Source organism: Cyprinus carpio, chromosome B12 (genome assembly GCF_018340385.1).
Source record: "Cyprinus carpio isolate SPL01 chromosome B12, ASM1834038v1, whole genome shotgun sequence".
NCBI lineage: Eukaryota > Metazoa > Chordata > Actinopteri > Cypriniformes > Cyprinidae > Cyprinus > Cyprinus carpio.
The window spans coordinates 11,724,801-11,742,942 of record NC_056608.1 but is presented as its reverse complement, the minus strand read 5'-3'; the positions used below and the strand labels follow the sequence as shown (position 1 = coordinate 11,742,942).

Genomic DNA, 18,142 nt, shown 5'->3' with positions numbered 1-18,142 from the left:
AGAGCATTTCACTGGGAATCTGACTTGGGGGGTTTGTCAGTCTCTCAACAGTGGCAAAAAGAGTACGAGTGTTGTTTAAGTTACTGTTTATAAGGTTTGAGAAGAAATTCTGTCTAGCTGTGGCTAGTTTCACATTAAAAGCATGAAGGCTGTCTTTATAAATGCTATAGTGAATCTAAATAACATACTTACTAATAAACAAATCACCTTCCCTGTAAAGTAATTTCATACCCTTAAAAGCTTACTAATTCAATTTAACATAGTCACTTATAAACAAAAGACTCTGCTAGTAAGTTAATTTCCTGCCATTTAGAGAACTTGTACATGCATGCAGTTGTTAAAACTTCTTTAACAGAATGAATAATCTTTATCTTTCAACATACAGCACGTGTTAGTAATGTAGGCTACATTACTGACCCAGTTCAGCTTTGCAAAAAGGAGGAGCCATGAGTACAGGTACAGTCATGTGATTTCTGCATTACAGACTGGCAATATCATTCTTGGTTAAGTGCCCTTTCTATTATTGATATTTTTCATTTAATTATAAGTTCAGTATAAGCATTATGAAACGCACTATAAAATACAGCGTGCTTAACTTGTTACCTCACAGAAAACAAAAGTCAGGTTCCACCGAGATTTGAACTCGGATCGCTGGATTCAGAGTCCAGAGTGCTAACCATTACACCATGGAACCTCGATGTCAATATTGCTTCCTAGATGACTATTACAATATTGTTGAATTACTAGTTCGCGTATAATAGAGCAAATAAATAGTTTTCTGTGTTACTAAGGCCTTTATAAAATCACATTGTATTACAATCAACCAGCGAATAAAATCATACAAGTTAATAAAATCATTTTGTAACGTAACTGTTCTGGTTCTCCAGTCCAGATGATGGCGATAATGCGCTGTTCACGATAGGCAAACCACACCACATTGTATTTTCTAAGAGGTAAAGCAGGTGAGAAATGTTTTGTTGTGGAGTTGTTTTAATTTACACACGTGCATACTTTTGCTTTGAGTTTTGCTCAGTGTTTACCATTTATAGAAAGCTCTTAAATGTTCTTCAAAGCTTTGTTTATATGCGTGCACCATTGAGTGATTGCTAGTAACCGTAAAGTAATGTAGTCTAATGTTATCTGGTGGAAAAATTAAATGTTTTAATGCTTCTTGAATGTAATTCCCAGACACCATTTGGAGCCAGCTGCAAACTATATTCCTGAAGACGCTGTGGACCTTTATTTGACCCCCCATCCATATAAAAAATTACAAATGCCTAACCGATGCGTTGCTTATGGCTGTGGGAAGTTCAGCGGGCAAAATGTCGCAATGTTCAGATTTCCCAAAGACCCCGAGGAGTCCAGCAAATGGGAGAAGCAGGTCAAGAAGACCCGAAAGAAATGGGTCGCCAAGACGTACTCCCATCTATGCTCTGAGCACTTCAGCAAGGACTGCTTTGATCCGAAATCTTATGCCGCTGCAAAGACAATGGGATTCAAAGGGCTGAAACTGAAGGATGGAGCTGTCCCGACGATTTTCATCCGACCACCGTGCAGTAACTGCGGAGGAAGCGGTGTCTCCTGTTCCTTTTGTACGAAGAGGAGACGCGGAGCGACCACTGAACCTCAACGGCTCGCATCAGTGAGTGTCCCATCATGACCCTCTTCTTTCAGCACAGACTCTTTGAACAAGCCCGAGGCTTGGTATGGAGGCCCAAACCTGCTAAAAATAAATAAATATAATAATAATTGAAAAACTACTAAAGTTTGAGGCCAGTAATATTTGTTTTTTATATATTAAATATACTTATATATTATATAAAATACATGATTATAAAAATAGACATGTAAATACATAAAAATATTTTCTAAATATATTCTGTATGTGTTTGTATTTATATATACATAATAAATATACACAGAACAACTGTATTATGTAAACAGAAACTTTTATTTTGGATGCAATTAATCGCGATCAATCATTTGACAGCACTAACGATATAAAAAATATCAAGCAGCACAAATGCTATCAGCATTGATAATAATAAGATATGTTTCATGGGCAACAAAACATTGTATTAGAATTATTTCTGAAAGATCATGTAACACTGAAAGACTGAAGTAATAGCTGCTGGAAATTCAGCTTCGCCAACACAGGAATAAATCAGATTTAAAGATATATAATAATTTAAAAAACAGCTTTAAACCATTACTTTAAATCGTAATATTTCACTGTATATTTAATCAAACAAATGCAGCCTTGAAAAGCAAAAAATACTTTATAAAATATTACTCCAAGCTTTTGACCGGTGATATGTGTGTGTGTGTATATATGTCAGCATTTTATTACTAGTTTTTTTAACCCTTGTTTTGATTAATTAATAAATAACTTTGCTTTTCCTAAAAAGGATGAACAGGAATGGACATTTATGAATGATGGAGAAGAAGGAATATTTGAAAGAGAACACCACAACACCAGTGATGATGATGTTAATAATTCTGTGGCCCTTTCTTCCTGTGCAGAAGGTGATGGAATGGGTATTCAGGAATAATTATATTAATGAACATGCACAAGTGCATGCCATGGACAAGTATATGTAAACCCAACTCAATTTTATGTCTCTGCAGTTACTTGTGAAATGTGTGGAACCAAAGGCACCACGGAAACCTTCTTCTCCAGGTCCAAGCGCTTCTGTAGTGTGTCATGCTCGCGTTCATACTCATCCAACTCAAAGAAATCCTCAGTTCTTGCACGGCTGCAGGTGGGAATGTCTGGCAGAGTATTTATACCCACATTTATTCGAACAGTGATTCCATTTTTGTGTGTCTTTGTACTCAGGGAAGGCCACCCACTAGGAAGTCATCACACAAACTGTCTCTGAAATCACAGACTGAGGCTTCACACTCAAAAGTGAATGAGCAGCATCAGGAGAGCAGAGCATTTGGACAAGATGGTAAGAAAAGGCACAGATTACTCTTAAGTTTCACTACAGTTAGTTTATACAAATATCTAAATGTTGATATGGTCCTGTCTTTGTCAGCTACTTTTGCTGGGTTTGACTGGGGTAATTACCTTGAGAAAAGTGGCCTCCTCGCTGCCCCGGTATCCTGCTTCAGACATGTGAGTGTTTTCTATCCACTGTGGTTCTTGCAAAAATGTTCCTGTGAAAAATAAATGTGGTGAATGTTATAACAATGTGTACATGTCCTTCACGTTATTGTTGCTATTGCATTATGATGGTCAATCCATTACTCCCCATATGACAGGTACCACTCTGCGCTCAATGGGACGACATCTATGTGGGGTTAAAAGTGGAGGTTCTCAACACTCACACAGCCTTGCCAAGTAAGGTGTACTGGATCGCCACTGTTGTGCAGCTGGCAGGTATATAACTCCATATTATTAATATTAATTATGCTATTATTCAGAAGTTTGGGGTTGGTAAGATTTTTTTTGTGTGTGTGCACTTTCAAAAGTTTCTTATGCTTACCAAGACTGCATTTATTTGATAAATGAAAATACAGTAAAAGCAGTGACATTATGAAATATCATTGTAATTTAAAATAGCTGTTTTCTATTTTATTATATTTTAAAGTGTAATTTATTCCTGTGAAGGCAAAGCAGAATTTTCAAGATTTGGTGCTCAAGAAAAATTTCTTGTAAACAGTTGTGCCGCTTAATATTTGTCTTTGGTGAATAGAATATATTTGAAAAAGAATGGGATTATAAATGTCTTTTAGAAAGTTGTCACTTTTTCCAATCAGTTTAATGTGGTCTTGCTTAATAAAAGTATACTTTATTTAAAGAAAGTTACTGACCTCAAACTTAGAACCTAAGTGTGTTTCACATTTATATTTGATCAAGTCATTATAATTTCCCTAAATTTTGAGTTTGCTGTCTGTATCGAATGAGTTAAACAGACTTGTAACAACAAATTAATATACAAAGACAATAAAGAACCAATACTAATTAAACAAACTGTCAAACTAGCCTGTCTGCACACAAAAATAAAGTGTATCTGACAGTGGTTACACATTGAATTATGGGTACCATTATGTGCTATTGTGTGTTAATTAGATTTGTTGTGTTTCTCTCAGGCTATATGGCTCTTCTGCGTTATGAGGGTTTTGAGGATGATGACAGCCATGACCTGTGGTGTAATTTAGGCACGGCTGATGTTCATCCTATAGGCTGGTGTGCAGTGAACAGCAAGCTTCTGGTGCCCCCTCAAGGTGAGTGTTTACACCATAGGTCACCGGGTATAAATTCTATAAAAAATGCTCAATCTTAATGATTTTATTTCCTATAGAGGTCCACCAGCATATTAAAGACTGGAAATCCTACCTTATGGAGAGACTGGTTGGAGCGCACACTCTTCCTGTTGACTTTCATGTCAAGGTGACAGCACTGGCAAATTACTATTCCATTTATACCATCAGTTTTTCTTTCATTTCTGTGTAACTGTCTGTGTTTCAGATGGCAGACTGTTTGAGGTGTCCGTTCAGGCAGGGGGTTCGAGTGGAGGTGGTCGATCGCTCGCAGGTGAGCCGTACTCGTTTGGCAGTGGTGGATACTGTCATAGGAGGCCGACTCAGACTGCTGTATGAGGATGGGGGACTGGGACCCTCGGGTGAAGTGCTCTCAGATTTCTGGTGTCACATGCAGAGTCCTCTATTACACCCTGTAGGCTGGTCTGAAAGAGTGGGCCACTCAATCAAAGAAACAGGTGAGAAGAAACTGAGAGATACAGACAGATAAACAAAATGTTAGTACAAACATACTGATCTCCACACATGACACACATTTGGATTTTCTTGAAATCATTCATAATTGTCCAATAAAGATTTGGTTTTATAAGAATTTGTTCCCATGACATATTTTTGTTATTTGCATGTAATTATGTATAATTTATTGTTATTGTAATAGTAAGTACATGTAACAATAAAAAAGTAACTGAATTTTTTTTATAGTTAATGATTGGGCAAGTCGTGACCTAGTGGTTAGACATAACCACAAAGGTTGTGGGTTCGAGTCTCGGGCCGGCAATACCATGACTGAGGTTCCCTTGAGCAAGCCACCGAACCCCCAACTGCTCCCCGGGCACCGCAGCATAGTGGCTGCCCACTGCTCTGGGTGTGTGTTCACAGTGTGTGTGTGTGTGTGCACTTTGAATGGATTAAATGCAGAGCACGAATTCTGAGTATGGGTCACCATACTTGGCTGTATGTCACGTCACTTTCATTATTATTATTTTCATGTCTCATTAAAAAATTACCTTTTTTTCACTTGTTTGTCTTATGTTATTTGTAGAAAATATCATGCCTATTTCTCACACAGATACGAGTGTCAACATGAGTAGCCATCCAGCATTTCGCAAAGTCCTTCAAAACAGTGTGCCAGATCAGTTCAAGAAGGTTAGTGCATGTAGTTATGATTTCTTTTTTTCTTGTTAGTTAAAAAAAATCTTAGGACATGTAATCATTTACTATGTATAATTCCTTTCTCTGTGCAAACAGTTTAGGACAGTTTACATGGGAGATACGTTTTTTGAGGAAGGCATGAAACTTGAAGCAATTGATCCGCTGAACCTTGGGAACATCTGCGTTGCATCAGTCCGTAAGGTACAATACAGCCACTATTTATGACTTGAAGTGAATAATTTCAGGACCTTGTTAAAAGTATTTGCATTGACCTGGCTTGTCTTATCACTCAGGTGTTGCTGGATGGATACATCATGGTAGGCATTGACGGTGTCGAGATTGGTGATGGTTCTGACTGGTTTTGTTATCATGCCAGCTCACATGCCATTTTACCTGTTGGATACTGTGAGAGCAACAACATACCTCTTACCCTACCTCCTGGTAATGTCTTCAACTTCTAAAATCAATATTAAGGTTAAAGAAATTGTTGAAAAATTATTGAAATTGCCTCCATTCTCATCAGGTTATGATCAAGCCACATTCACATGGACAAAATATTTAGAAGAAACAGGAACTGTAGCTGCTCCACGAAGACTTTTCAACACAGTAAACCTTTTATTTTGAGAGTTGACTCATATACAATGTTAATGCATATGTGAGTTTATGTTTTAAGCACGTCTTGTGGTCCCTCCCTCATATGTCTTTCCCAGGATGATGTAGGCCATGGCTTTACCTCAGGTATGAAGCTAGAGGCAGTGGACCTCATGGAGCCACGGTTGGTGTGTGTGGCCACTGTTAGGCGCTGCTTAGGCCGGCTTCTTCTTCTACACTTTGATGGCTGGGAGCCTGAGTTTGATCAGTGGGTAGACTGTCAGACTCCTGAAATTTATCCTGTGGGCTGGTGTGAAATCACTGGCTACCAGCTGCAGCCACCCATAGGCCCAGGTAAAATCATTGTAATTTTCATAATATTCATATATGCAGTCCAAAATTTGGTTGTTACTTGTTGTATTTTGCTCTCTTGTGTAGAACCACCTCAGGGTCAGGAACGCTTACACACAAGCAAAAAGGCAAAACCTTTTATGGGAAAAAGAAGTAAGTTTAATTTTTGGCTACTTTGATGAATTGTTGCCTCTTAAACGATTGAAATATTTAAAGCACATGATGGTTACATTCATCCGATTTCTCTTAACTAGTTGTATATTGTGGTGTCAGTCGCTTCCTTTCATTCTCTTATGATTCTGTATTTTTTACTTTAGAGCGAAGATTTATGAAGAAAAACATGAGTAAATGCACATCTAAAACCCAGCCCACTGAGAATCCAGAGAAGAATCAATCACAAGAGGCATCAAAACCTTCTGGCACTCCACTTACCTTACAAATAAAGACTGAACCTGAAGAAGAAAGTATGTAGCAATCTCTTCATTCAAAAAATTTATATAAAAATATATATATGTATATATGTGTGTGTGTGTGTGTGTGTATATACTTAGGTCTTACATGATTTTCCCGTCTCTCTACAGTTATTGCCGTAAAAGTGAAGGTGGAGGAAATGGAAACCCCCTTATTATCCAGTGCACAAACCAAAGAAAGGGACAACCCAGAACCCTTCACAACCTTCAAACAGGAGGACTCAGTTTAACCCTACTCTGCTAATATAAAAAAATATATATTGGCAAAAGTGTGAACCAGATTGTCTATTTTGTGGATTTTAGTAATAAAAACAGGTAGTCTGTGTAAACTATAGGAACAGTTAAGTGATTATATCATTACTTTATTTTTATACAGTTCAAATTTTTTCACATTACTGAAATCTTGCAATCTTCTATTAAAATGACTTCATTTGCGTTAAGGCACTTTCTGAATTCATTTTTTGCTACAGAATTAAGCCTAAACGATCTTTAAATTCTTGGTGATTTCAAGGTATATTACCAGAAGTGTATAATTTATTTACTGACCACTGAACTAGCATAGTACATTCCATTCACAATCAAGCAGGTTAATTGAACACTCTAAACAGTCATATATAAAACAAGCACTCTCAATAATAAAACTGTTTAAAATGGGCTTCAGGTTATATTTATCTACATCAGTTACAGTGATGTAAATACAGCAGAATCACACCAGCTTCCTTTTCTTCGTGGTACTTTTCTGCATTGTATTAGGTTTTGCACTTTTGCTTGGTTTGCCTTTCTTGATGACTTTTGGAGGACTGATAAGAGCAGATTCAGTCTTTGAGGCCTTGGTTGGTTTTGGGTGCTGAATGAGAGGAGGCTTTTCCCCTGGGCAGCTCTTAAAAACATGGACGTCTTTGACCCTTTGACCTCTGAGTTCTGGTGGGTGGCCACAGGTGGCTCTGACCTTCAGATTCACCTGATCGATCCACCTAGTAGCAGAAGGAACAATACAAGGGTCAAAAAGAACAAGTATCAGCAATGCAATGATGGAGGTCAGTTCAAGGCACTCTATGATGAATAAGCCGTAAGACCATAGCAAACTCCTTTCAACCACAGCAGTAGTAACAGCTTAAACTCATCACAAGATGTTCTCAATCTTTTCAGATAAAGTGTTGTACTATGAAAGCATACTTGCTGCATCCCCAATGATGCACTCAGCACTTATACACTATGTACTTATGCACTAAACCATGCAGTGTATGAATTAAATAAATGTATTTTGTTATTCAACATCGGAGTCTGACAGCCACTCGCCCTGTGCTATGTAAGTTAAAGCTGCAATAGTTGAGTGCATGAAGTGTCCAACATTCCACGCTTCGTTTTTCTTGTTAAAGGGTTAGTTAACCCAAAAATGAAGATTAGCCCATAAATTACTCACCCTCAAGGCATCCTAGGTGTACATGACTTTCTTCTTTCCGATGAATTCAGTCTGTTATATTAAAAATTGTCTTTGATCTTTCAAGCTGTTAAATGGCACTCAGCAGGTGTTGCAGTGCATCAGTCCAAAAGAAGTGAAATAAAAAGCGCACTTCCATAATAAAAAGTGTCTCACACAGCTCCTTGGGGTGAACAAAGGCCTCCTGTAGCGAATCGATGCATTTTTGTAAGAAAAATATCTATATTCACAACATAATAATTACTTTAATGTAGCTTATGCCAATAGTTGTACACTAAAGCAGCTCCGGGAGGATGACATATGAGGTCAATGTTGTGCATGCACCGTTGAGTCTCGTGAAAACCAAGTTTGTTAACAGGAGCAATGGAAGCAAAGTTTTCTTGCTTTAGCAAAGGAAAACCAGTTTCCTCTTGGCTTATATCGAAATCCTTTGACATTATTCTTTACAAATTCTCATTTTGTACTTCTAATTCGTGTTTTCTTCTCTCCCCTGCGTTTCTGCATTCTTCACTTCTGAGCAGTACATGCGCAACGCCGACCTCATACGTCATCCGCCCAGAACTGCTTCCATTTCTGAGCACAAGCTACATTAAAGTGATCTTTACATTTTAAATATAGTTATTTTTCTTACAAAAACACTTGCATGTAATTGCAAATAACAATTACCAGGTATTCAAAGTGCACTTTTTTTTCAGTGTGAACACACTACTCAGACTATTTATACTACAAAACAGCATAGAATAGTGAATTAGTATGTGAATTAGTACGCATCTGTAACTTGCAAAACTAAAAACTCCCTCCCATTCATTAAAACTTAATGCAAAAATTGGCCATTCATACTTCTGACATCAGTAAGATGAATGTATTTGAACACAAATCAATAATGAAAAGTAAAGACAAAAGCATACTGAAGAATCTATATCACAAGAATGTATATGAAAAAACACTAAATATACAGTACTGTTGAAAAGATTTTTATATATATATTTTAAAGAATCTGTTAGGTTTACTAAGATTGCGTTTGTATCAAAAATCTAGTAAAACATTTATATTGTGAAATATTACAATTAAAACAACTGTTTTCTATTATATATATATATATATATGTGTGTGTGTGTGTGTGTTTCTTTCTGTGAAGGCAAAGCCTAATTTTATGGGGGAAGTCATGGCCTAGTGGTTAGAGAGTTTGACTCCTAACCCTAAGGTTGTGGGTTCGAGTCTCGGGCCGACAATACCACGACTGAGGTGCCCTTGAGCAAGGCACCGAACCCCCAACTGCTCCCGGGCGCCACAGCAAAAAATGGCTGCCCACTGCTCCGGGTGTGTGTTCACAATGTGTGTGTGTGTGTTCACTGCTGTGTGTGCACTTTGGATGGGTTAAATGCAGAGCACAAATTCTGAGTATGGGTCACCATACTTGGCTGTATGTCACTAATTCATAATTTTTAATCTTAAAAAAAATTGCTGCTTTATTGTTTTGTGGAAACCATGATACACTTTTTTAGGATGAACAGAAAGTTCAAAAGAACCAAATTTGTTTGAAATCGAAAACTTCTGGAACATAATAAATGGCATTTTTGATCAATATAATGCATCCTTGCTGACAACAATTATTAATTTCTATTCTTTTTTTATACAGTAACTCTTTACAATTAGATCCCATTAGTTTAACTATTAACTAAGAATGAAAAATATGAATTAAGCCTTTAGTATTGTTAGTTCATTTTTACTAATGTAGTCAACTAATGTTGATGAATTGAACCTTATTGTAAAGTGTTACCAGTTTTACTGAGCCCACACTTTTGAATGGTGGTGTTCATTTTAAGAAAACTCACTTGCGAAGAGGCAACAGTGGACAATCGCAGACCAGTGGATTCTCTGCCAAGTTTATGACCTCGAGTCCTGTGAGTGGCCCCAAGTCTGGCAGCTCCTCAAGTTGGTTTCCTTCAAGAAACAGACTCCTCAGACCAGACCCCAGTCCTGCTAGTGAATCTTTAGAGACTTAAAAGGTAAGAGATAGAAGAGAGATTTAAACGTAGTTTGGCATTCCTCTTGTAGCATTAGAAAAAGTTTTGTCCTTACCTTTTCTAAACCCATATGATTAAGGTAAAGATGTTTAAGTGTGACAGCAACTGGCTGAAAAACCTCTGGTCCAATCCAGCGAATAGGGTTACGGGAGAGATTAAGCTCTACTAGGCTGCTGGCTTTAGAAAGGGCCTCACTTGGAACTTCTTTGAGTTTGTTTGTGCCTAGATGAAGAGTATCCAAGTCAGGTGCAGGATCAAAGGCCCTGGAAGAAACCGCTGTGATGGCGTTGGAAGTGAGATAGAGGCCCCTCAGTTTCTCAGCACCTGTCAGGATCCCTGCTTCTAGTTTAGCGATAGCATTATTCTCCATGTGCAGAGCCAGCAGACCAGGCAACAGCCTGAATGCTCCTTTGGGGAACTGGGTGAAACGATTCTTCTCCAGATGGAGGTAAGTGAGTTGGGGCAACCCCTTGAATGCCTCGGGACTCAATGAAGTGAGGTCATTTTCTGAGAGGTAGAGGTAGACCAGACTCTTCATACCATTGAAAGCCCCATCTTCTACCTCATGGATCTTGCAGCGCTGCAAGTGAAGGGAAACCACTTCCGCAGTGCCTGGGAAACTGTTTGCAGGGATGTAGTGGAAATGGTTGCCCCGCAAGTCCAACAAGCGTGTGTCTGGTGAAAAACCACGGGGGATCTTGAGGAGGCCTTTGTTTTCACAAGATGAGTGCCGGTTCTCAGCCTGCAAAATGTATGTGGGTCAATGACAATAGTGTGGTTTCTTTTTATTATTATTATTATTATTAATTTATACTATTATATTTTTTGTAAATTTTTTGCATTAGAATTTATTTTTATATTTTCTGGTTTAGTTTTTGTTTTCTTTTTAAACATTTAAATATTTCAATAAAGTTTACATTTTTCGTTTTAGTTTATTTAGTTATTTTAGTATTTCAGCTTTTAAAATGAGAAATGGCTAATGGCTGAAATAAAATCATATTTTATTTTATTTTAAGAAATGAAAATGGTTTTAGTTTTAGTCACTGATTATAACCCTAAATAGAGTTTAAGATAAAGAAAACTTTTTTTGTAAAAAACAAAAAACAAAACATGCCAGTATAATAGATATGTGCACACTGTGTTAATGTTTATGAATTTTTTATACTATTTTCAAAAATGTCCTGTGGTGACAACAAAGTAGAAAGTAATAACCTTGAATCATTATCAGTCCTTATTTAATTAAAAAATGTTATGAACATATGAACATTTTCATAATGTTTAGTTATTTGTATTTTTTCTCAAATATCTCAAATTATTAGGTTTTAGGGGAGCTGCACCACATGATATGACTTATGAGAATGCAACTGAAAATTATTTGATATCATATAAATAATAATAATAAACTATAAAATAATAATTTATAAAATAAAATTGCTCCTCATTTCTGATGTTTTGTAGTCAAGTCTTTGTAAAATAAATTAAGTGGGAAAATTGAGTATCTTGTCACTGACCTATGTAAACACTTTTCAGTTACCCTATTTTAGCATCTACCGCAGTAAGTTTTCACTCACCTCACACTGACAGTTGGCTGGGCATGTGACTTTATCAGGCGGTGGGGTTGTGGGGAGTGTGGGCAGTCTTCTCAGCTCCTCCAGCTCGGCCTTCAGCATGGCCTGCTGGCTCTGACAGCGCAAATCAGCGGGATGTACTGCCTCCAGATTCTCACCGGACAGATGTGCAGGACCTCCACACGTACCACCCAGGCGAACACGCTCCCGCATCGCCCACTCACGCAGAGGCCGCATGTAGCAGCTGCAGTAGATGGGGTTGCCTGCCAGATTGAGGCGAGTCAGTTTGGGAGAGCCGGGAGCCATTGGCTGCAGGACGCGCAGCTGGTTATGACTTAGGTCCAGATGAGCGAGATGAGGAGAAAGCAGGATAGCTGCGTTTGAAAAATCCTGCAGGGAGTTATGATCCAGGAAGAGGTGAGTGAGTTTGGGCATAGATACAGACTCCTCTCCAAGGTAGGTCATGGGGTTGTAGCTTAGCTCTAAGCGAGTTACTTCTGGAAGTCTGGAGAGAAAAAGAAAAGTAAGAAATAATGCTATGCTTTTAAAGTAAGTTTTAAAATATTTTCTAAAACTGATTATTCTGTTATTATAAAAACATATTGTAGCATTTAAAATATTTGATGAATATTTATTTACTGTGGAAAATAAGTAAATCATTGCAGGTTGGCACACAGACATCTAAGTGTTAACACTTTTTTGCACAAGTGTACATTGAAATTTTAGACACTTTCTCATTGCATCAATAGAAAAGAAGTTTGGTGATGATGCCATTTTTCAGGATGATAATGCATCTTGCCACAGAGCAAAGAGTGTTAAAGGTTTTCTTCAGGAAAGGCATATCAACTCAATGACATGGCCAGCAAACAGGCCGGATCTCAATCCGATTGTAAATTTATGGTGGAAATTGAAAAAATTGGTCCATGACATGGCTCCATCTTCCAAAGCTGATCTATCAACTGCTTTTCGACAAAGTTGGAACCAGCTTCATGAAGAGTTGTTTTTCATTAGTGAAGTCCATGCCCCAAAGAATTTAGGCCATCATAAAAGCAAGAGGAGGAGCAACAAAGTACTAACTGTGTGTTTTGGTAGATGATTCCATAATTTTTTTCCTCAATATTGATTCCATCTTTTTTTTCTCTACTTGATATGGAAAACAAGTTTTCATTAATTAAGAGTTTAATATCCCCCTTTTTAATGTATGTTTCACATAACCAGAATGTTGAATTATTAAACAAAAATTGTTTTGTGTGATATCTGTGATTCGTTTATTTGTTATGAAGTAAAAAAATAAAAATAAAAAATGGGTAAACAACATCTAAGTGTGGTGATTCCTTAATTTTTGCCAGGGGTTGTACCCATCTTAATCACACTATTACCGTCGTGTAGGACATTTCACCACAATTTGTGACAGGATACACACACAGCAGTGGGTAACCATTTGGTGGCAAACAAAAGAGCATGCCTGCATCCCAATGTGTATGTATGGAGGACGAGAAATTACTTAAGTATAAATAAATAAATAGATGAATAAATACATAAATGCAGTAATAAATAAGTGTAGAAATACATAAATTAATTAATTATGAAATACCCAAAACTGTATATGGCACCATAACGAAGACAAACTATATGTTTATATGTGAAATTCTGGGTTGGACATCGAATGGTATCACGTGGGGACGTAATGACGTGTGCCATTAATCTATCTATGTACTATAACATGTAAAACGGGAACATGAAAGGAATATTCTAAAAACAACTCATGTAAACACTTTAATCCTTATATTGTCTTATTCAGAATATAGTAAATAATTCGATTACAGATGTCCATGTAAACGTAGTCCCTGTCACACAATCATGTTCCTTCACAGAAGAAGCCAAATTACTTGTGTAATCATTGTCAGGTGTGATCGCGGTTAAATTGATGGTGGTGCAAGAGTCTTAGGACACAGCTGTGTAATTCTTTTGGATGTACAAGTCCTAGCCTGCCCATTAAGTGATTTGTAACATCAGGGTTTTGACACTGAGGCCACACCACCAATTGGTATAAATTCAAAGCCCAGTAGTAGTCTTGAAGCAAATGTTGCTCTTTGAACATGGCTAAAGAAGGAGCTAACGAGTAAGCAACGGTTTCAAATAAAGGCCCTTTTTGATACTGGCTGGAGTTACCGCCACATAGCCAAGGACGTGAGATGCAGTCCAAACACTGTAAAGTACACTTTAGACCACCATGATGCCACCAATTCAGACCAGAACCAAAAGGAGAGAGGTAGAAAAAGAAACTTTCAGACAGACAAGTAATGCATCTCAAAATTCTTAGTCTTAAGGACCGCAGAAAGACCTCACGAGAACTGTGTGATGAGATCAGTGTCGGAAACTGGGGGAAGAAGGACTTGTTGGCAGAACAGCAGCAAAGAAACCATTACTGAAAGAGAAAAATAGAGTGAAACACCTGAAATTTGCTAAAGAACACAAGAAATGGACAAAGGAACATTGGTATAAAGTGTTGTGGACTGATGAATCCAAGAGTCCAACAGTGTGGCAACAAGCAAAGAGTGTATGTTCGATGGAGAGAGGGGGAGAGATGAAATGAGTGTCACTTGCCAACAGTTAAACACAGAGGGGGTGGTATTATGGTGTGGGGTGTCATTTCAGCTTCAGGAACAGGTGACTTAGTGAAAATTGATGGCATCATGGATTAGAAAGTATACCACAACATTTTGGTGAGGCACCATCTGGGAGTCGTCTTATTGGGCCTGGATTTATTTTCACAATGACCCTAAACATTCTTCTAACTATTGCCAGAACTACCTGAACCTTAAGAAAACTGAAAAAAAATTAAAAACCACCTAAAAGCCCCCACAAAAACCCCACCTAAAAAACACCGATCAAATTTGAAAATAAACTGAAAATAAACTGGACAGATCTATTGTACATTCAAAGGAAAGTCTTTGGCTTGAATTGCAGAAGGCATGGGATAACATTAGTGTTGAAGTTCTCAGGAAATATATTGACACTATGCCAGAGAGATGCGCTGCTGTAATTGCTGCAAAAGGTGGAAATACCAAATATTACATTTAAAAGTCGACAAAAAAAAACAGTAAGACTCACTTCATCTGATATTTGTTGTGCTCAGAGCAACCATCTGCAAGTTTCATAAACATTATGAAATAAAATCATGTTTTGGAGGCAAAAAACTATCAATATTTTCCAGATCTGTCAGATGTTCTAATCATTTTGGCAACCAATGTATTTTACTGTTTTATCATTTACCTGCCTTTTCCAGGCCTAGAAATCAATTTTAAAATGAGGGTTCCTCATATATCTAGATTTTTCAAGACCGTAAGAATTGAACTGGCTCTTCAAAGAAAAAAGAAAATGGCTGTAAATTTGGTGTTTTGGGCTTATTTTTTTAATGCTTGTTTGCTCTTACTTTAAACCTTTTTGAGTCATTTTGAGACCCCTCTGGACTCACTGATCAAGGTTAATGTTAATTTATAAAGACTTATATTTTTATAAGTAGTTCATGGCATCTAAGTCAATAACTTAAACCTATGTTTCTTTAAGCTCACCTCGTCATCGTCTCAGTGGGGAAAAACTGCAGTTCATTGTTATCCAGGCTCAAACGTGTAAGAGTGAAGAGGCCAGCAAATGCTTCTGTTGCCAGATAATTGAGAGAATTGTGACTGAGACGTAGCCATTTGATGTTCTGCAAACCCTGAAATGCCATGTTAGGTATGTACACCAATTGGTTGTGTGTGAGTGAGAGGAGGTTGAGAAGGCCAAGCTGTGAAAAAGCTCCAGGCTGGATCTCCTCCACTCTGTTTCGGTCAATAATTAGCTGCTTCAGCGATGAAAGCCCATCAAATGACTCCTAGTTTGTAAGGAGAGAAAATTATGAGATGCATGCAAAGATTGTCCAGGATTACAACTATAAACACCAATCCATTGTGTCTTGCTTGCCTTACCTGGTACAGAATCTCAATCTTGTTGTTGGCCAGGTTGAGTAAGACCAGCCGGCCAAGTCTGCGGAAAGCCCCTTCACGCACCCTTCGGATGTTGCTGTTCTGCAGCGACAGGTGAGTGAGGTAAGGGGTGTGTGTGAACGCCCCTGTAGGAAGCTCCTGCATGTCATTTCCTCTCAGGTCGAGTTTCACTGTTATTTGGAGATATACAGAGGGCAGCTTAAAAAAAAGCAATGCAAAACTACATAATTTTATAGAAATTCTGTAAAAATAAGGCCATAGTGATCAGGCTGGTGCACAGATTACCTCATCAATGGTGGGCGGCACCTCAGTGAGATTCTTGTTGACACAAGCAACTGTGAGCTGGATGTTGTCACAGATGCAGAACTTTGGGCATTTGCCTGACTGCACAGTATGGAACTTCAGGGCAAGTAACATTATAACCAACAATGTGGGAAGGCTAAACATTTTGGTCTTTCTGTGTAAAACAAAAGGTATAACACCAAGTAACAACTTTATTTACCTTATTCAGGTTACTTTGTAAGGGGGAAAAAAATCAGCAAGCTTAATTAAAACTATGCCAGTTTAGTTTGCCAACGCTGCATGATTCGAGGATTTAGAGTGTTGAGCTCTGCTGGTATGTTTGAACTGGCTGGATTGAAGGCATTCACATAATTTATGGTTGAATGCAACTGCTTCACTGCCTCAAAACAGGCACTTCAGGAGCAGACTCCAATGTGAAATCTGACAATTAAATCCTCTCATCATAGCTATAAAAAGTTATGAATTCGATTAAATCAATTATTGATCAGATTTGTTGTCCAGAAAAATGTTCTGGTATTTCTGAAATGTCTGCTTCTTCAGTAATGGCTTTCTTTTGGTTTTTACATTTAGGTGAAAACCTTTTAATACACTGTTTGATGACAGGTTTTCAGTGTGACTATACCCTGCTATTAAGTATGAACAGTTTATTTTACAATTTGTGAACATGCTTCTGCCGTTAGACTCCGCGTTTGAAGCCACAACTCATTACATTTACAATATTTTACATTTTTAAAGGAATAAAACATTCAGTAACTTATTCGAAAAGCGCAATAATAATATGCAAATGTTCCTTACCTTATTTGTAGGAATAAATATGAGACTCTCTCACGGTCTTCATAAACAAAAACACTCTCAGTCGTAAAGAAAATACTTACAAAATAAAATTTCGAACAAATGCGGAGAAAGTCATGAAATAAAACGAGTTTTAAAACGGAGCAACGACACCGAACCAGACGAGAAAATGATTTTCCAACTGCGAAATATGTTCGTTGAGTCCCATGAGACTACAGACCACGGCTCTGGAGCACACAAAGACGCGCACTGTTCTCAGTCTGGCCATCAGTTTCTCATAAATAAACCACTGGAGGAGAGAAGGTTCCCTGCAAGTGGTTCAACACCTATACTCTTTTCAGTGTCAAGATACTGAGAAAATCGCCCGACAGGTCTGCTAGAGCGCTCAAGGCTCAGTGAACTTGGGGCATTTGTGTCACTCGGGCGTTTGGTGAAAGCGCAATGGCCTGAGAGCTGAACTGCAGGACTTTATAACTGCATGCAAAACGGCTTTAAATTTGAAAATGGTGACTATTACACTGAAACACAGACAACATGATTTTTCTCCCAAGAAAAGTAAACTTTTTAATATCAACGAAATGGAATGTTGCAAATATGACAATATCCAGTGCATACCAGTTGTAGCATTAAATATACTAATGTTCAAACATTTTTTTCCACTTCACTTTCACTGCCTTCTTCATTTCAACCTAAAGACTTGAAGATTTTTATACTACTTGATTTTGGTTTAAATTGCACCACCAATATCTCACAATATGGCACATCTAATAAAAGGCATGAGAGAGTGAACCTGCTCCCGGCTCCATGTCAATGTGACAGTTTAAGTACTGACAATTTTTCAGAAATATCAGTTATAACATTACAATCATTTAAGGTTTAAGCGATAATTAAGCCCTAATTATCATCCAGTGCCTTTTTTTCCCATTTTCCCTTTCCATGTATAAAAATAGAAGCAATATTTCTAAAAAGAGATGAAAAGAACAAAACTCTTATTCAAAGCTAACTGTCTACAGCTGATCTGTAAAGAAATTCAGTTAATTGTCATGAGGCACTAGTCATCACTGTACTTTGCCAAGCTTTGCAGTCTGAGATCTGCATGCCAAAATGTATCCAGAATTGTCTGAAAACTAAATATAGATAAACTAGATCAATAGTTTACAAAGTTTCATGTATCCTGTCATGTTTTTTT

General features: G+C 37.6%; 2 protein-coding genes and 1 non-coding gene across 3 annotated transcripts; 1 reads left to right on the top strand and 2 right to left on the bottom strand.

Moving 5' to 3' along the window:
- Nucleotides 1–622: 622 nt before the first annotated feature.
- On the bottom strand, nucleotides 623–694 carry trnaq-cug. The gene has a single exon. It is a non-coding gene; the product is annotated as a tRNA-Gln (tRNA).
- Nucleotides 695–825: 131 nt separating this feature from the next.
- Nucleotides 826–7,273, top strand: l3mbtl2 (L3MBTL histone methyl-lysine binding protein 2). The gene is made up of 18 exons (XM_042735371.1): nucleotides 826–962; nucleotides 1,189–1,642; nucleotides 2,409–2,526; nucleotides 2,629–2,762; nucleotides 2,840–2,954; nucleotides 3,042–3,121; nucleotides 3,268–3,385; nucleotides 4,099–4,233; nucleotides 4,311–4,399; nucleotides 4,478–4,727; nucleotides 5,339–5,415; nucleotides 5,518–5,622; nucleotides 5,715–5,862; nucleotides 5,945–6,027; nucleotides 6,132–6,366; nucleotides 6,451–6,516; nucleotides 6,681–6,827; nucleotides 6,945–7,273. Exons 2-18 carry the CDS (start codon nucleotides 1,274–1,276, stop codon nucleotides 7,061–7,063), a joined length of 2,388 nt encoding a protein of 795 aa, XP_042591305.1. The 5' UTR covers nucleotides 826–962; nucleotides 1,189–1,273; the 3' UTR covers nucleotides 7,064–7,273.
- Nucleotides 7,274–7,412: 139 nt separating this feature from the next.
- chadlb (chondroadherin-like b) lies at nucleotides 7,413–17,347 on the bottom strand. The gene is made up of 8 exons (XM_019113626.2): nucleotides 16,957–17,347; nucleotides 16,144–16,315; nucleotides 15,841–16,035; nucleotides 15,445–15,746; nucleotides 11,873–12,374; nucleotides 10,357–11,043; nucleotides 10,110–10,276; nucleotides 7,413–7,807 (listed from the first exon to the last, which is right to left on the bottom strand). Exons 2-8 carry the CDS (start codon nucleotides 16,303–16,305, stop codon nucleotides 7,540–7,542), a joined length of 2,283 nt encoding a protein of 760 aa, XP_018969171.1. The 5' UTR covers nucleotides 16,306–16,315; nucleotides 16,957–17,347; the 3' UTR covers nucleotides 7,413–7,539.
- Between the last annotated feature and the right edge of the window lie 795 nt (nucleotides 17,348–18,142).